Source organism: Neofelis nebulosa, chromosome X (assembly GCF_028018385.1).
Source record: "Neofelis nebulosa isolate mNeoNeb1 chromosome X, mNeoNeb1.pri, whole genome shotgun sequence".
In the NCBI taxonomy this organism is placed as follows: domain Eukaryota; kingdom Metazoa; phylum Chordata; class Mammalia; order Carnivora; family Felidae; genus Neofelis; species Neofelis nebulosa.
The window spans coordinates 91804479-91822544 of NC_080800.1; the positions used below are offsets into that span (position 1 = coordinate 91804479).

Here is an 18066-nt window from a genome sequence, read left to right on the forward strand (position 1 = left end):
TGAGTAGTTGTATTAAATATGTTTGCTCTACAGAACAGAATTAGACGTTAGGATTAGAAATAGAGTTGATAGTGATAAGAAATAAGTGTAGGAAATAATAAAATACTTAGGAATAAGAGCCAGTAAGGAAGTATTTTCAAGGAGAGAGAAGAAAAGCAATAGAGTTGTGAATAGTCATGCAACTGTTTAGGGTGGAAAGCCATGGTATAGTTAGTTCCTAAGAAGGTTTATGAACAAGTCCCTGTTTTTGTCATATGCAAATTAGCCAACCCTAAGTTGGTGATATTGATAGAAATAGCTGGTTGGCAACTGACACAGGTCATGCACTTAAAAGACAATTAGAGGGAAATACATTAACTTGGCAGTCCACTGATTGGATACTTCTTTTTTTTTTAAATATTTTTTTTATGTTTATTTTATTTTAGAGAGAGAGAGAGAGAGAGTGAGCAGGGGAAAGGCAGAGAGAGAGGGAGACACAGGATCCAAATCAGGCTTCAGGCTCTGAGCCGTCAGCACAGAGCCTGACGCGGGGCTCGAACTCACAGACCGTGAGATCATGACCTGAGCCGAAGTTGGTGAGCCACCCAGGTGCCCCTGATTGGACTTCTGATTGGAATCTTGGATTTCTCCTCCAGGAGACTGGAAAGAGTGGCTGGCCCTTTATTTAAACTAGCCCTTCTCTGGATCTTCTTGAGACTAACACCAAAGGCAATTCTTGTATGGCATGGACGGATAGAGAGACAGGCTCATCATTTGAGACAAACTTAAAGCTGTGAAAACCAAGGGAGTTAGGTTGATAGATAGCAATTAGAAAGCACAAGTCTATCCTTGTGTGTTTTGGCTAATGTGCAATGAGCAGTTGTGATGACACAGTTATATCTTTATGTGATGATTAACGCCAGTTTTACAGTTTGTATAATCCTTATTTGCTATTGATGCACATCATTTTATTGCTATGTGTTTTAACAGATTTTAACTAATAAAATTTCATTCATAAGTCAAATAATGTGTTCCTCTTAAATTACCTGGTGGTAGATTTGGAGGCTACCAAACCAGCATAAAGGAACCCCACTCAACAGAAGATGGAGTATACACAGAGAAAATATTGTACCGGGAGTCTGAAGTTCTAGTTCCTTTTTTTCTTAAGTTTGTTTATTTATTTATTTAGAGAGAGTGAGTGGGGGAGAGGGGAAGAGAGAGAGGGACAGAGAATCCCAAGCAGGCTCCATGCTGTCAGCACAGAGCCCATTGTGGGGTTTGATCTCATGAACCACGAGATCATGACCTGAGGCAAAATCAAGAGTCCAGCACTTAACCAACTGAGCCACCCAGGTGTCCCTGAAATTCTAGTCCTGGCTTTGTCAGATTATCCTGAACAAATCTCTGAAATATGGTCCGTTCTTGTCTGTAAAATGAGTTATAATTACTTTTCTGCCTACCTTCAATGGTAATAAAGAATAACTAAAGTGATAAAGTTTTCAAAGACTTTTGTATGAATATCTGACAATGGGACAATACATGAAATCAGCACTTTTTAGGAGTATCCGAAAAATGTCTATAGGACAATACCCGAGAGTTTATGTGACATGTAAAGATTATCTAATAGTTTTACACATGTTTTCTAAGAGATTAGAGCTTTCTTATTTTTCTCCATGTCAAAGTTATAGTTTGGAATTGGTTTATGTTTCATTCTTCTGAGCTCTTTTTTTTTAAACCATAAAATTAAATTCTTTCTGGGGTCCACTTAAGTTCTAGTAGGAATAACAATGAGGAAAAACCAACAATGAAAAAGCCTTCTAGGAAACAGTAAATTATATTTAATTCAAGGATAAGATTTTGTTGCTGACGGGGTTATGTAACTCTGAACATTTATTACCCCATTATTACCCAACTAGATTTTTATAATGATTTTTTAAATCAAAGTTGACTATTGTGTTCTTATATCAATAGCCTTATCTTAATAGATTAGAGGTATTTAGCCATTTCCTCTTCCTCTTGGGTATACTTATCTTTTCAAAGACCCTATTTCCCCAGTCCATATTTAAAACTTGTTTTTCTTCTGCCTATATAACCCTTAGCTCAGAAGCCAATCAACCAACCAACCAAAAAAAAAAAAAAAAAAAAAAAGAAACATAAAGAAGAAGAAAAAAATAACCCTTAGTTCCTTTAGTTCTTTGACAGTTATTTGTATTGACAGACACAGCTACCTATCAGTCTCAAATGTCTTCAGGGTCATAAAGAATCTTTGAAGGTGATCTCCATTATACCTCTGAAGGAGGTTAATGCATTTTAGCAAGGTAAGGAAAACAACTGAACTCTCTACCCCTTGTCACAATTTCATCCTAAAGACCTTAGTAAAATATTGAAAACGTTTCAAGAAGTATTTTTTAGTTTGACATAAGTATTCATGTAAAGTGGACTAGGGAGCTGCAGTTATGAAACACAACTTTAGTGTTTCAGATGCCTTTAATCAAAGATGCTATTAACGAAAATAATTCATTTCAAAAAGTATCCAGACCATGAGCCCTCCATGATTATTGACCACCATGGCCCCAGGATGAAGGGTGGAGTCATTTGTTATGTGTTCTCATAGAAGTTCTCCTTCAGATCACTTACGTTGCATGTAATTATATATTCACTGATGTGATCATTTACTTAATGTCCACAACTAGCTTGTAAGTTTCATGAAGGTAGGGTCAGTGCCCATTTTCTGTATCCCAAACACCTAGAACAGTGCTTAATAAGCATTTTGTGAAAGAATGAGTACTATTTCATCAACAAATCAGATGGTCAGTCTTTTCCCCTACTTATCTGTCCATAAAGAAAATATGCAGAGGCTGTGTGTACCTTGGATAAATGAACCTGTTTTTGTTTTGTTTTGTTTTGTTTTGTTTTGTTTTGTTTTGTTTTTGAGGCCTGTTGAACCATTTGTTTGTGGAGGGGTAAGTAGTAGAAAAATGCCAACTCTCACTCTGCTGTGCTGGACTCTGGAGGGTGTAAGGTTTCCTTAAAGCAGAGAAGAGCTCAGCTTACCTCTTTCTGGTGGTATTTGATTGCCACCTTCAGCTTGGCCAGGTCATGGTACTTCTGAGGGTCAAGCTCTTCACTGTGGTCATCTCGATGGTTGAGGATGATCTCCAGTTCCCGGGAGCTCCGAGCTTGGTCCAGCAGGTCTTTGGCAAAGAGCTTGCACTGCTGGGAGAGTTCCTCATACTCCGCCTTGAACTCATTCTCCACCTTGCTGAGCTCTTTGAGCTCCCAGCCCAGACGGAAGGCAGTTAGGATGGGGTCCTCGCTTGATAAGGCAATGAGTGAGGGGCTTGCTAGCGCTTTATAGATGTTCAGACGGGAGCGGGAGTGGCGCAGACTGTCTACCTCTGAACTGGACACACACTCGACACAGTTGCAGCGGATCTGGTGGGGCCGTGGGATAGTGACCCGTTTTTGAACAAGCAGTTTGATGATTTCATAGTTGTTGGTGTGGGCGGCCAGCATGATGGGAGTGATGTCCGGTGTGAACTCAGAGAACTGGGTATCCATCATCAGAGTGGGAACCTAGGTGCAATAAAATAAAGGCATAAAGGCCAGGATTAAGGCTAGGAGAGAGAAGGAGCACAGGGCATTAAATGTTAGTGATTCAGGAATTGGAGTCACTTTTCTTTGGCCAATGACCTTCATCATCGTAGCTATTTGTGGAATACTAACTATATGCCAGGCATACAGCATTTTACATGTATTTACGCATTTAATCCCCATAACCTTGTGAGGCAAATATTCTCCCCAAATGAAGAAGCTGAGGCACACAAAAGTTAAATAACATACCCAAGCTTACATAGCTTTTAGTAACTGAGCCAAGATCCAAGCCCAAGCAATAGGACTCTAAAGCTTGGTTCTTACATTTATGCAACCACAATATGCCCCATTCCATCTGAGGCACAATGGGGGATATAGAGAAGAGAGGGACATTTTTTCCTAACCTTCTGGAGTTTAGTTGAGTGGGTCAGACTTATATAAAATTGGTAAGTAGGAGTATACCATAGCATGTGTTCGGTTCCAAATGAATCGTAAAGACCATGCCACTAAATCAAGCCCTGGAGGCTAAGGAAAAGATAATCTCAAGTGGTTACATTGACTTTGTATGTATATAGGACTTCCGGAGACCAAAGACCAAGGCCAGATAGAGTTCTTCCAACTTCCTGTAGGTCTCAGCAAGGTAGAGAGAATCTCTTATTGTCAGAAAGAAGTACTCTGTCAATGAAGACCTCTTGGCTTGGGTGAGGGGTTACCAATAGCTAAAGGGACCTTTGATAACACTGTTATGTCCATGATGCAATGCTTGGTGTAAACAGCAGTTGTTGGTGGAAGGCATGGGGTTCTTTGGGTATTCATGAGCATTTTGGGGTGAGTTTGCAGAACGTGCAATGATCAATGATCATTGCTCAATGAATAAAAAAAATATTTTGGCTTTAAAATGTGTGTTTTGGTCATATGTGGAATTTGAGAAACGTAACAGAAGACCAAAGGGGAAGGGAAGGAAAACTGAGTTACAAACACAGAGGGAGGCAAACTATAAGAGACTCTTAAGTACAGAGAACAAACTGAGGGTTGAGGGGGGTGAGAGGTTGGGTGGGCAGGGAAAATGCATGATGGACATTGAGGAGGGCACTTGTTGGGATGAGCACTGGGTGTTGTATGTAAGTGATGAATCACAGGAATCTACTCCTGAAGCCAAGACCACACTGTATATTATCTAACTTGACAACAAATTATTAAATAAATAGTAAAAAAAAGAGCCAAATTATGGAAAGAGCCCAAATTTCCATCAACTGATAAATGGATAAAGATGTGACACACACACACACACACACACACACACACACACACACACTGGAATACTACTCGGCAATGAAAAAGAATGAAATCTTGCCATTTGCAATGACATGGATGGAACTAGAGTGTATTGTGCTAAGCAAAATAAATCAGAGAGAGACAAATATCATATTTCACTCATGTTGAATTTAAGGAACACAACAGATGAACATATGAGAAAGGAAGGAAAAATAAGAAAAACAGAGAGGGAGGCAAACCATAAGAGACTCTTGAATAAGAGAACAAACTGAGGGTTGATGGAAGGAGGTGGGTGGGGGATGGGCTAAATGGGTGATGGGTATTAAGGAGGGCATTTTTGGGGGTGAGCACTGGGTGTTATATGTAAGCAATGATTCACTGGGTTCTACTCCTGAAACCAATAATACACAGTACATTAACTAACTTGAATTTAAATAAAAAATCTTTAAAAGAAAGAAAAAAAAATAAAATGTGTGTTTTGGGACCCAGTCTGTTCTCAGTGTAATAGGGAAATGGAGACAGCTCTATACCCACAGAAGAGTCTCAGTGTGGTAGGATCTAGAGCTAAGGAATGAGGAGGACTGAAATAGTCAGAGGAGGCTTCATGGATGCGTGGAGCTGAGCATTCAAAGCGTGGATAGGATTCCAGGAAACTGTGAAATACTGATCTTCATACACTTAGAAAAGAATAGTTCCAAATACTCATTTGGATCGGGGAGAACAAAACATGGATGATTGAGATTCTCATGGAATAGACAAATATTGTTTTACTCAAAAGTTTCTTTCTTAAAAAAATGTTTGAGAGAGAGAGAGAGAGAAAGAGAGAGCAATCAAGCAGGGGAGGGGCAGAGAGAGAGAGAGAGAGAGAGGGAGAGAGAGAATCCCAAGCAGGCTCCGCGCTGTCCACACAGAGCCCGGTGCAGGGCTCGATCTCATAAACCGTGAGGTCATGACCTGAGCTGAGACCAAGAGCCGGTGTTTAACTGACCCAGCCACCCAGGCACCCCTCAGAAGTTTCTTTTTATTCTTAAAAATGTTTTTTAGAAAATTGCAGTTGCTGATGAACTGACAAAACGATGTGTAGCAGTTTTTCATCATCTTCGCCTCCTTCTCGCTTTGGATGAAAGATTCACAAACAGGAAAGCGACCAGAAAACAGGAAGTGTGAGAGAGGTAGAGGAGAAAGAGGGGAAGAGTGTGCAAGAAATCTAGTTCTTTCATGGAGTGGTTGCATCGGTCTCTAAATAGTTGAGAACTGGCTGCACATTGATCATCAATTACTTGGATAGAGCAGTGAGAAAGCATTGTTAAACATTTAGAGGAAGCAGCTACAAACAAGACAGCAGGAAGTGAGCAACTGGCTCATAAAGTAAATTGGACACAGGAAAGAATCATCTCAGAAATTAACATAAGCCTCCTGGCTAAGGAAGAAGTAGTTCTGAGTGGGCCCAGGAACAAACATAAACACAACAACCAACACAAAGCCTCGAGTTGGGGGAGATGGTAGATGAGTAATGTTCTGCCCAGGAAGAAAGCAACTCAGTTCTGGAAATCTGCCCCTTCCTACTGGGCAGAAGCATTTCTCAGTCTCTGCTATGATCTAGAGGCAGGATATGTGGTGAGTGGAGGGAAGGTAGCCTACAGCACAGGATTCCCTGGGTCGTGTTGGAGGAATGTGTCCTCCCTACCATGCTGCTCTTCCTGTCCTCTCTCTCTCTCTCCTCACTTCCTTGCTCTTTCTCCTTTTCTTACCCTTTTTCTTTCTTTCCCTCTATTCCAATGCTGACAGGCCTGTCCAAGACAGATGATGGTACATGTGAATATTGCTTAGCCCCACTTGTGTCATGGAACTGAAAGGTTGTTGTCTATGCTTAGAATGTGAAATGCTTTCTGGAGCCATCTGATTCCATTGTCTTTGACGTGGTGCTCCACAAGGAGCCTCTGATTCTCTCTTTGGCTTTCTGAGTAAATGACACAAGAGAGGAAATAATTTTAAAGGAAAACTGGTCTACGGTGACCAACCGTGTCTTCCTACTCTCCCGTCAATACTATTCACAGGTGGCCACACTCATCTCATTCATTGCTCTCTGTCTGTATGTCCTTGTGGGATCCTCTGTATGTAATGGCCTCTCCTCATTTCTCTGCAAGTGAAGGGCCACTGTGAGCCCTGGCTTCTTCAATAACTCCTCCTCTTAACTTGATCCTACCCCTTAGTGACCACCCAGATGTTGTGGACACTAGGTTACATCAAAGATCTCACTTTTCTGATGCTGTCTTATATTGTTCTCTAATTATTTCACATACGCATTTCTTGCCTCATCGATGAGGTTGTGTGAGTCTAACACAGAGCTGTCTTAGACTGCTTTTGTTTCCCTATAGCATCTATAGCACAGTGGAAGACACCACAACAGGCACCAGCCCAAAAAATTTTTTTCTAGTCTCAGCTTAAGAAATTGACTCATTTACAGACCTAGCTCCCATAATCTGAGTCAATGTGAGCCAATTTCCTTGGGTCTTTCCTTCTAATGTCCAGCTGAGAAGGTAGACATTCCAAGACTAAGGAGGGATAGCAAATGGGCTTTATAGGGAATATTTGAGTTCCCCCCATCATAGGACAGTCTGTACCTGCCATTTTCACAATTCTATTGTTTCAAAGTGGAGACTCTGACCCAAAGACCACAGATCTATACTACTCTTCCCCTCTCTGCTTCTTCTTTTCTCATCCTGCTGCTTTTCCCTTCCCCAGCTGTAGGGACTATGGGCTAAGCATCAGGATAGCCATGGTAAGGAAAGAGAGATTCAATAATGAAGGTCAGAGATTTCTGATAATACTCAAGACTTTGTGATATGGTCTACAACAGGGGCCAAACAGGTAATAGGTAATAGAAATGATGGCTATGTGTGGGTCCATATGCATAATTTGGATGAATGAATGATAGAAACTAGTGAACTGTAGACCACATATCCTCTCAAAGGGAGTATCTGCTGCTCCATTCCTTGTTGTTATAAAATTGTTGTTATAAGTACGCATAAAGGCCCGATGTTGTGGGTTCTCAAGAGAAGTCAGAAGTATGGATTTTGTAGTAGAATTTCTTATTTTGTTGTTGGCTAACTTCTTTTTTTAAAAAATTGAAGTATAATTGGCATACAAATCCTATTAGTTTCTGGTGTACATCATAGTGATTTGATATTTTGAAGTGTTAAAAAATGACCCCCACAATAAGTCTAGTTACCATCTGTCACCAATGAAAGTTATTACGGGGGCACCTGGGTGTGGCTCAGTCGGTTGGTGAAGTGTCCAACTCTTGATTTTGGTCCAGGTCATGATCTCATGTTTCATGATATTGAGCCCTGCGTTGAACTCTGTGCTCACAGTGCAGAGCCTGCTTGGGATTCTTTGTCTCCCCGCCCCTCTCTCTCTCTGCCCCTCCTGCGCGGGCTCTCTCTCAACATAAATAAACATTTTAAAAAACTTACAATATTATTGACTATATTCCTGATGCTATACATTACATTCCTATGCTTTCTTTTCTTTTTTTTTTGTACATTCTTTAAAAAAATTTTTTTAATGTTTATTCATAATTGAGAGATAGAGACAGAGCATGAGCAGGGGAGGGGCAGAGAGAGGGGGAGACACAGAATCTGAAGCAGGCTCCAGGCTCTGAGCTGTCAGCACAGAGCGCGACGCAGGGCTCGAACTCACAAACGGTGAGATCATGACTTGAGCCGAAGTTGGATGCTTAACCGACTGAGCCACCCAGGCGCCCCACTATGACTTATTTTCTAACTGGAAGTCTATACCTCTCAATCCCCTTCAGGGTAGAATTTCTTAAAGTTGTAAACGTTGGCTCAAAAAAGCTACAGATAGTGTGCAGTCCAAACAAAATACATATATGAGGCGATCTAGGCTGGAGTAAATCAGTTTGTGACCTTCGAGCTAACGTAGAAATTGTGAGATGGAGGGGTAGGAGAGGAAGCTGGACATTTAGTCAGGGGCCAGACGATGAAAGCCCTCATATGTTATGTTAAGGAACTTAATGTTGTCTGTTGAGCTACTGAAGAGTTTTAATCAAGGAGAGTGGGATAGTTGAACAAGTGTCTTACAAAGGTCAGTATGGCCCAAGTATGGGGAATGAGCAGTGTTACAAGTAGGGGGAATGAGCAGTATTAAATGTGCTGGTAAATGTTTAATAAGCAGCTTTCCATGAAAAAATCTTGATTTGTAGTGTTTGCCTGTTTCTGTGGTGTGAATGAGTACTCCCATTGCAGCCAATTTCACGCTACCAATACAACCAGAGAGCACAGAGTTGGTATGAGATGCGTACAACCAGCTCTTACCAGCCTGTGTAAGCCAGCTCCAGCATATCACTGGATGAGTATCAGAAAGATGAGACTAGTTGAAAGATGTCATTGGGGCACCTGAGTGGCTCAGTCGGTTGACCGTCCGACTTCGGCCCAGGTCATGATCTCTGCGGTTTGTGAGTTCGAGCCCTGTGTCGGGCTCTGTGCTGACAGCCCGGAGCCCGGAGCCTGCTTCAGATTCTGTGTCTCCTTCTCTCTCTGCCCCTCCCCCACTTGTGCTCTGTCTCTCTCTGTCTACCAAAAACAAATAAAATGAAAAAAAAGTAGTTGAAACCAAGGGAATAAGTAGGATCAGCCTCAGCTTGCCCCAGCTCCTGCACAGCTCTGTCTGCTGATCTACTCCAAGGACTGGGCCCAGCCCGTTTCCAGAGCAAGTGAAGCTTGAGGTAGGATGTGCTCAAGTGGCCAGTCTCTGTCTCCTCCATTCCAAATTGCAATCACTGGGGCCCTGCATTAGGACGCTCTTTGTTCTGTTAGTTTCTAAATCCCAGCCTCTTCCCCACGTGTGCCCTCCATTGTTCAACAAGATTTCTACCTGGATCATAATCTGAGTTTCTGTTCATGTAACTGGCCTAATAGTCCAGATCTAGTGTATTTTCTGGATTATCCATGCTTCGTCTTTGAGCTATACAAGTCTGTAAATTGTAATACAAATATTTCTTGTTTAATGAAATGGAATTGATCAGTGCCTTATGCAGCATCTATTTGTAAATTTCTCTGCATCTATTTGTAATTTTTTTCAGCATTTCTGATAGACTATATCAGGGGTCAGCAAACATTTTCCGTAAAAAGCCAGCCGGTAAATAGGTTAGATTTTATGGGCCATGCAACTCTGCCTTTGGAGCAGGAAAACAGCCATAGGCGATGTGAAATGAATGGGTGTGGCTGTACTCCTAACATTTTCTTTACAAAGACAGGTGACAGGCTGAATTTGGCTTGCAGGCCAGAGAATGAAGATCCCTGGCGTCCTGGATCCCTCACTAATTAATGAATTAAATAAAATCTTTGACACGTGTTTAAATCTGTATAAGGATCATGATTTAACTTTTTTTTTTTTTTTTTTTAAGTAATCCTTTAACAGCCATTTTGTGTTCAGATTGAGGTCAGGTAGCAAATTCAATTTTATTCTTTTCTTATCAAGTTTTGCCTTCTCTTTGAACTCCAAAATTATACTGATTGATCTTGGGCTTCCCATTAAAAATTATTATTTTTAAAAGGAAAAGGGAAGGAGGGGAAGGAAATCAACACACGAAGAAATTAGATTTTGTTTATATTACCTACAACTGTATTTCTAAGGAAACCTGGTGCATGAACCGACTTGAGTTTTAAAATTTGCAATGATGTGGGCTCAGGCCATGGCCCCTAAAGAAGCTACCTTGCCTGCCTTTCCCTGGGGCTTTGCATTCAGGCCCTAATGAGTTTGCTCCTGGATCTGCCCGAGGTCTCCCTGTCGAAAAGCTAGCATTGTATTCGAGGATCCTTTTGGATTAATGAGCTCAGAACAGAGCTGTGCTAGGCTCAGCCCTCATCACATAAAATGCAGTACAGTGAACAGAGTGAACTAAAGTCAGCTTCTTTCTTATTTTCACCTAAATTCCATTGCCAGAGGATACAGAGGGATAGAAAATGCTCCACCTAGCCCACTCTCAGGACTGGCCAGAGCTTTTACAAGGTTATTATACTCAAGGGGCACAAATGATACATTCATTTCCATTAACCTCATCACTGGACACAATCTGCTAATTGGAATTTTTCTGAACCCTATTGTTACCAGCCTTAGGCAGGCGCCCTTGCTGGAGTTTATCACAAGCTTCTGAAATTAAACCCCTCATTTGTAATTAATGGGCAGACCCCTTATCAGGAGCCACCTCATTCATACCCACAATGCCGTCTGGTCATAGGCCAAACCTCTCCATAATTGGCACTTCCTCATGCAGCTGGCCTGATAGCATCATGTTGGAAATGAACCTCCCATCTTATGCCTGGATTTGGTGAAACTGCAATACTTCTTTTTCCACCTGCTGGATCCCCTCTTCCCTGCCCCCAACATGACTCTGCCTTACCTGTGAGGTCAGTTAGCTAGTAGTGGTGATATGCGAGCTACTTTGCAGCAGCCATTGGCATCAGATGGGAAATAATTTGTTTCCCAGAGGCTGATAAAAGCAGAACCATAAGAATTAAGATTTGCTGGATCATCTCAGCTGATTTCAAGACTAAACTATATATAATCTAGATTGGAAGGCTAAAATGAAAAAAAACACCTTATTTGGGGACAATGTTACAGACCTCAGGTGGTATTTTTAAAAAGTTAATATTAATATGTAAAAATAAATAATATATATAACCATGGCCAGCATTAGCCTGATTAGCAGGGATAAATATGATACTAATGGTTACCGGTTATCAAACACTTCCCATATACCAGGCACCATGCTGGAATATCTCATTTGGTCCTCACCATGGTTCTATGCTATACGCATAGTAATTATCCCCATTCACACCTGAGGAAACTCAGTCTTAGAGAAGATAAGTGCCTCGTCCAAGGTCATAAAGCTAGGAAGTAGAGTGGCCAGAACTTGAACCCAGGCAGTTTGGCTCCGAAGTCTGTACCATTAACCAATATACCACTTCACCCCCAGCAAGCAAAATGCCAACTGTTTGATTTTATTACATCAATAAACAAATCTACAATCCTAACGCTGAATATTCAGATATAGCGTAAGTATATATTATAGGTTTTATTGGGCATTAATTAACTTAATCGACTAGTATTCTACTCTAAACCCAGATAGATAAACATTATGTAGCACCGCTCAATGTTTGGAAGCCTACAAAATCATTCTTGATTTCTCATCAGATGGAGGCTCTTAATTTTTCGAAAAGATAAGAGCTAAGTCTGTGAGAAAATATATATAGCTAATTCCATAGGTTGTGAGTGTTTGGGATTTTAGTTTTCTAGTTAGAGGAAACCTAGAAAGGTTTTTCTCAAATCTAGATTGTCGCAAAGTGTAAGTGAATCATTTCATACACTTTTCTTTGCAAAATTTGAGCTGTAATGAATGATGGGAGCCATTGACTCCAAACGGTGCACCTTTGGATAGATATTACAAATGAAGGAGGAGGTAAAAGAAGCCAAGATGGTAAGTGCATACACTGTGGGTGGCTTTTGAGAAGCCAGCCCTCTGCGAAGGCATTCTATGTACCGTTGAGATATGACATTTCTCAGGAAAATAGTGAAAATGATGCAGTGAGTCAAAAATAAGTAAATCAGAAGATGTCCGTTATTATGGAGATGGAAAACATGTCAGAAGTGAAGGGTGGTCGTTGTGTCTCTATGATGGCACAGAGAAATGGAGCCTGGATCTGCCAATGTGAGTGTAGTTAGCTTTTCAGAGAGTCCTATGTTGGAGCTTGATGCAAATATCTCTTTAGGAACGCCGTTGTTCTTGGTTCATTTTTTTGAATGTAATTTGTTTTAGTTTTTTTAACGTTTATTTATTTTTGAGAGAGTGCAAGCGGGGGAGGGGCAGAGAGAGAGGGAGACACAGAATCCGAAGCAGGCTCCAGGCTCTGAGTTGTCAGCACAGAGCCCGACGTGGGGTTCTAACCCACAAACCTTGAGATCGTGACCTGAGCCGAAGTCAGATGCTCAACTGACCGAGTCACTCAGGGGCCCCAATGATGTTTTGTTTTAAGGTTGCTCAGTTCATGCTCAGGCATTGGACTGAAGGGTTATATAATTGAAGGACAAGGCTTGAGAGAGATGTTGTCACATTCATGAAGCAATTATTGACCCCACTTTCCTGCTTCTCTTAGTTATCCACACCTGAGGCAAGCCAGGTAGCTAGCCCTAGACTCCAGAGGTAGAATACTACTGCTCAACAGCTACTTTATTTATTTTGAGAGAGAGAGGGAGAGAGAGAGAGAGAGAGAGAGAGAGAGAGAGAAGGAGCAGAGGAAGGGCAGAGAGAGAGAGGAAGAAAGAATCCTAAGCAGGCGCTGCACTGTCAGCGCGGAGCCCAACATGGGGCTCGAACCCACAAACTGTGAGATCATGACCTGAGCCAAAACCAAGAGCGGGATGCTTAACTGCCTGAGCCACCCAGGTACCCCACAACAGCTACTTTAAATGCCGGCATAGCCCCTGAGGAGGTGGGGAAGTTTTCCTTTACATGACTATCTTCGATCTTTTCAGCAAAGCAAACATTATAAGGTCATCAATTCCCTTTTGTCTAGTGGTAAAACATCTGCAGGGTTGGATTTTGCATATCTGGCCCCTCGGCTTGCTGTTACCTAGAGGCATTTAGTGTATAGTTAGACAAAGTGCAGTGAAGAGTGAAGGGCCGCCATTATGTAGTATAGTTTCGAGTTTCCCCAAATTCAGAGTTAGCAGAAGAAAAATGGGTTTAAAATCTGAATTATCTAGTTTCGTTTTCTAGAATGAACATAGAAGCTTTTCAACTTTTCCCTGAAGACATCATATGAGAAAATGTATGTAAACTGCAGCATGGAGAAATTCAGAAGTCCTGACATATAAGATCTAGTCCAATGACTGTCTCAGGCCCATGGGCCTTACAGCCAAGATTTCAGTCTTGGAGGCACAAGAGGTGTGGGAGGATAGCATGAATTCCTTGCATGCTCTCAATTTCAAAGAAGCATGGCCCTGATATTACAGGCTCCTCCAAATAGTCCCTTATGATTTTAGAAGCTGTAAACATAGCTCAATCCAAGGCCTTTTGAGAATGTCTTTACCCTTTTATACTGTATCATCTTTTGGGTTAATGTGGTCATTTTATTACATACTGTTGAAATCACAATCTGTCATTCATCTGAAAACTTTGGCAGGTTCAAAGGCTCTCTTCCTTCCAATATCCTATTAATTAGTGAACTGGACTTGGTTCCCAGTTTTCCTTCTCTATAGCCTCAATCAGAGATTTCTGTTCTTTGCAATTCAGATGAAAAAATTGTTTTTTTAAAATTGTTTTTACATTTATTTATTTTTGAGAGAGAGAGACAGAACACAAGTGGGGGAGGGGCAGAGAGAGAGGGAGGCACAGAATCCAAAGCAGGCTCCAGGCTCCGAGCTGTCAGCACAGAGCCCGACGCGGGGCTCGAACTCGCAAACCGTGAGAGCATGACCTGAGCCGAAGTCGGACGCTTAAGACTTACTGCATGGGGGCGCCTGGGTGTCTCATTTGGTTAAACGTCTGACTTCGGCTCAGGTCATGCTCTCACGGTTTGCGAGTTCGAGCCCCGCGTCGGGCTCTGTGCTGACAGCTCGGAGCCTGGAGCCTGCTTTGGATTCTGTGCCTCCCTCTCTCTCTGCCCCTCCCCCGCTTGCACACAGGCTCTCTCTCTCTCTCTCTCTCTCTCTCTCTTTCAAATATAAATAAACATTAAAAAAATTAAAATTAAAAAATTGTTTTTGAGATTCTGTCCCTACCATGGAAAGGAACAATTTCCTTCCAGGTAATTCGAAGGCAGTAGAGTTAGTGTAAACATTGCAGAAGACCCTCAAGAGCAGAATAGATGCTTCCCTGAGATTGTTTCAGAATGCCCCCAGAGCAGAGTTTCTCAACATTTGGGGCCAGACAATTCTCTGTTGCAGAGGCTGTCCTGTGCATTGTAGGATATTTAGCAGCGTCCCTGGTCTCTACCCCTTAGATGCCAGTATCAGCTCTCCCTTCCCCTAGATTTCACAACCAGAAATATCTCTCGGCATTGCCAAGTGTCCTCTGGGAGGCAAAATCACCCTGGTTAAGAATCACTGCTCTAGGCTACAAGGCTTCTTTGGCAGTGGGCTGACTGGAACAGGGAGAGGCAGAACTAGCTAGAATTCGCCACACCAGTCTTAGGCTCTTTTATCCCAATCCACCTGAGGATTGCAACACACTCCCATCGGTACACTAGCTCACAGGGGCAAGAACCCTCAATGCCTGGAAGGACAGGGAGTGAGAATGCCACTCCTTTCCCCAGGAGAGGTTACTAGAATTTTATTTTCAGGAGAATATTAAGTTTGAAAAACTCTAGAGGCGTGTTGTGCATTATGATGAACACTAGCCACGTTTGGCTACTTAAATTAATTAAAATTAAATAATATTTTATTTTTCAAGTAATATTTTAAAAATTTAGTTCCTCAGTCACGCTATCTACATTTCAACTACTCGATAGCCATACGTTGGCCACCCTTTGGTACAGACTAGATACAAAAACAAACAAACAACCATTTCTATCATGGTAGAAAGTTCTATTGGACAGCACTGCTCTAGGAGGTTGATAATCACCCGATTCTTAAAAATACTTAAATTCTTAAAAACGTGCTAGAAACTTTGCTAAGCCCTTGACGTGTATTATCTCGCTTATGAGGTAAGCACTGCCATTATTTGTATTTTATCGAGAAGACAACTGAGGCTCAGAAAGGTGAAGCGGAGGAGCCAGGACCTTAATCCAAGTGGTTTCGATCCAGAGCTTGGGTTGCTAACAAGCGTGCGATATGGACTCAAGGTGGTAGAATGACCGCTGTCTGGCATCAGAAGCAGCCAAGACATGCTAGTTGTGGACAAGAGAGTTTTCTTAATATGTGGGTGGAACAGTGTATCTGGAGGGTGTGGATGGACACAGAGGCCTAGGAGGCAGGTGGCTGGTATTGTACAGGTTTGGAAACATGAATGGGGGTACTGGGCAGGATATAAGATATATAGGATATGTATATATATAAGAGGGTACTGGGACTCACTTCCTGGAATTCGTCCAACATATCTCAATCTTGGCACTCTTGGCATTTTGGCTCAGATGATTTTTGTTGTTGTTGTTGTTGTTGTTGTTGTTGTTGGGGTTATCCTGTTCATCGTAGGATGTTTAGTTGCATTCCTGGCCTCTACCCCTTTGATGCCAGTAGCAACTCCTCCCCAAGTGCGACAGCCAAAAACATCTCTAGACCTTGCCAAATATCCACCGAGGCACAAAACTGCCTAAAGTTTAGAAAAGTAGAGTGTAAAAGCATAGTCTTGGTTACACGACAGTAAGGCAAGGGCTTCGGTATAGCTACCAAAATACAAGATTCAGAGGGGACCAGCAGCTTGGCTGACCGGACAATGAGCTGCAGAGCTGTTGGACCCCAGGTCTAAGAGTCTCCATGAATAGGAACAGGATGAGTCCCAGAGCCTGTACTAGAAGAGTCTCCCCATGGGAATGAAGTATCTTTAGGGGTGGTGGTACTGAAGGGCTACGGTGGCAGGGAACTAGGCAGCTCATTATGGAGATCACCTTCCCACGGCACGACACTATTATTCTATTATCTTTAGCACACGCATCTCATGGCATCAGCACCGTCAGGGCCTTTGGTTATCATCCAAATGGAAAGTCCATGAGTTATGGATGTGTCAGGCAAACATGAGACAAACCTACAATGACTGCCGTTCATGGCAGGAAACATGTTTTATGGTTGGTGTTGCTGGAGGCACCCTGGGGAATTTTGTATTTAGGCCCCTGTTTCTTGAACTCCCCACCTGGGATTTCCGAGTGGCTTCTCTCAGAAGCACCCGTGCAACAAGGAGCCCCTCCCTCTGTAGCAGGACTTGGCTAAAGTTGGGAAGCCTTTGAGAAAAGAAGCTTGAGCCCGCATAATGGCAAGAAGCTTGGGTCCACCTACGACAGGCATCTCGGCAAAACTCATTTCAAGAATATTTCTTTTTTTTCTTTAGCAGAAACACAGGATTCAAAAGTCTGGGGTGGCTGTGGCAGCATGCATCACGAGGAATGGGTGATTACGCAGTATGCAATGGCCAAGATTAAATTATGGGGTCATAATAAGAAATGGGTCATGTTTAAAAAAAGATGTAACTTTTGGTTGATAGGAAAAGCAGCTTTAAATCATTGTATGATTGAACCTATGCCCATCATGCTGACACCATCAATCGCAAGCAAGTTCTTTCCAAACACAGTCTTTGACAAGCGGAGGTTTACTAATATCCATGTAATGTACTGCATTTACTCATATATTTTCCCTTTGTTGAATTTTGAGAGGAAAAACTCAAGAAAAATGTCACCCCCCCGCCATAATTTCTTCCTCTCTCTGACATTACTTTTAATTTTATTGCTTTGAGCTTGCAGCTGCATTTCCAATAGTGCATTCTCAGGCAGAATGCCTTTTATTCTTGTCAGAACAGACCAAATGTTAAAGGAAAGGGGCAGGAGCTTGGCTGCCTCTGGTTGGAGATGGGAGAAGGGAGAGCTACTTTGGGCTTTTGCCGCATGGCTACTGTCTCTTCTGTCTCTTGTCTGTCTTTCTCCCAGTACACTCCTAGGCTAAAGGTGTAGGTTGTGGTATCTCTAGAGACAGCTAAGTTGGTGCTGATCACTACTGAATTAGGAGGACATCAACTGCCTTGTCCTTCTTTCCCTGAAGTCAAACATGCCTGAAATCTGAAATGTGGAAAGGCACAGACATTTCAAATGTAAGGATGACCTTTCAGTCTCTTGCAAAGCATTCCCCTCTCTCTGAAAGATCCATGTAACCAGATATCTTAGAGCTTCAATGAAGTCTTTCATTCTGCGGCACCTTTTCAGGAATGCAGGCCAGGGCTAATGAAAGGAACTTACAAGGCACTGGGGCTCTCGATTAAATTCACTACTGCTTAAATTTCTCCTTCATATTCAGTTAATAGGGGACAAGAATCCCAAAGAGTGCTGAAATGTTGCAAGAGGCAGTGATTGAGGCTCCCAGATGTTTGATTGTTCTACTCCCCAATGTGTAATTGGAGAGGAGATAAGACCCAGCTCTCAGTTCCATAGATATGGGGGATTTGCGTATTGTCAGATAAAAGCAGCAAAGGTGATCAGGTATGATAGGAGGAGG

The 18066-nt window shown here is 42.1% G+C and overlaps 1 protein-coding gene across 1 annotated transcript in view; it reads right to left on the reverse strand.

The window, feature by feature from the left end:
* Positions 1-18066, reverse strand: part of TRPC5 (transient receptor potential cation channel subfamily C member 5) — a 269192-nt gene that overhangs the window by 99341 nt on the left and 151785 nt on the right. The window contains exon 4 of the mRNA XM_058712790.1: positions 3034-3555. Coding sequence (XP_058568773.1) covers positions 3034-3555 — 522 coding nt within the window. The remainder of the gene's footprint in view (positions 1-3033; positions 3556-18066) is intronic.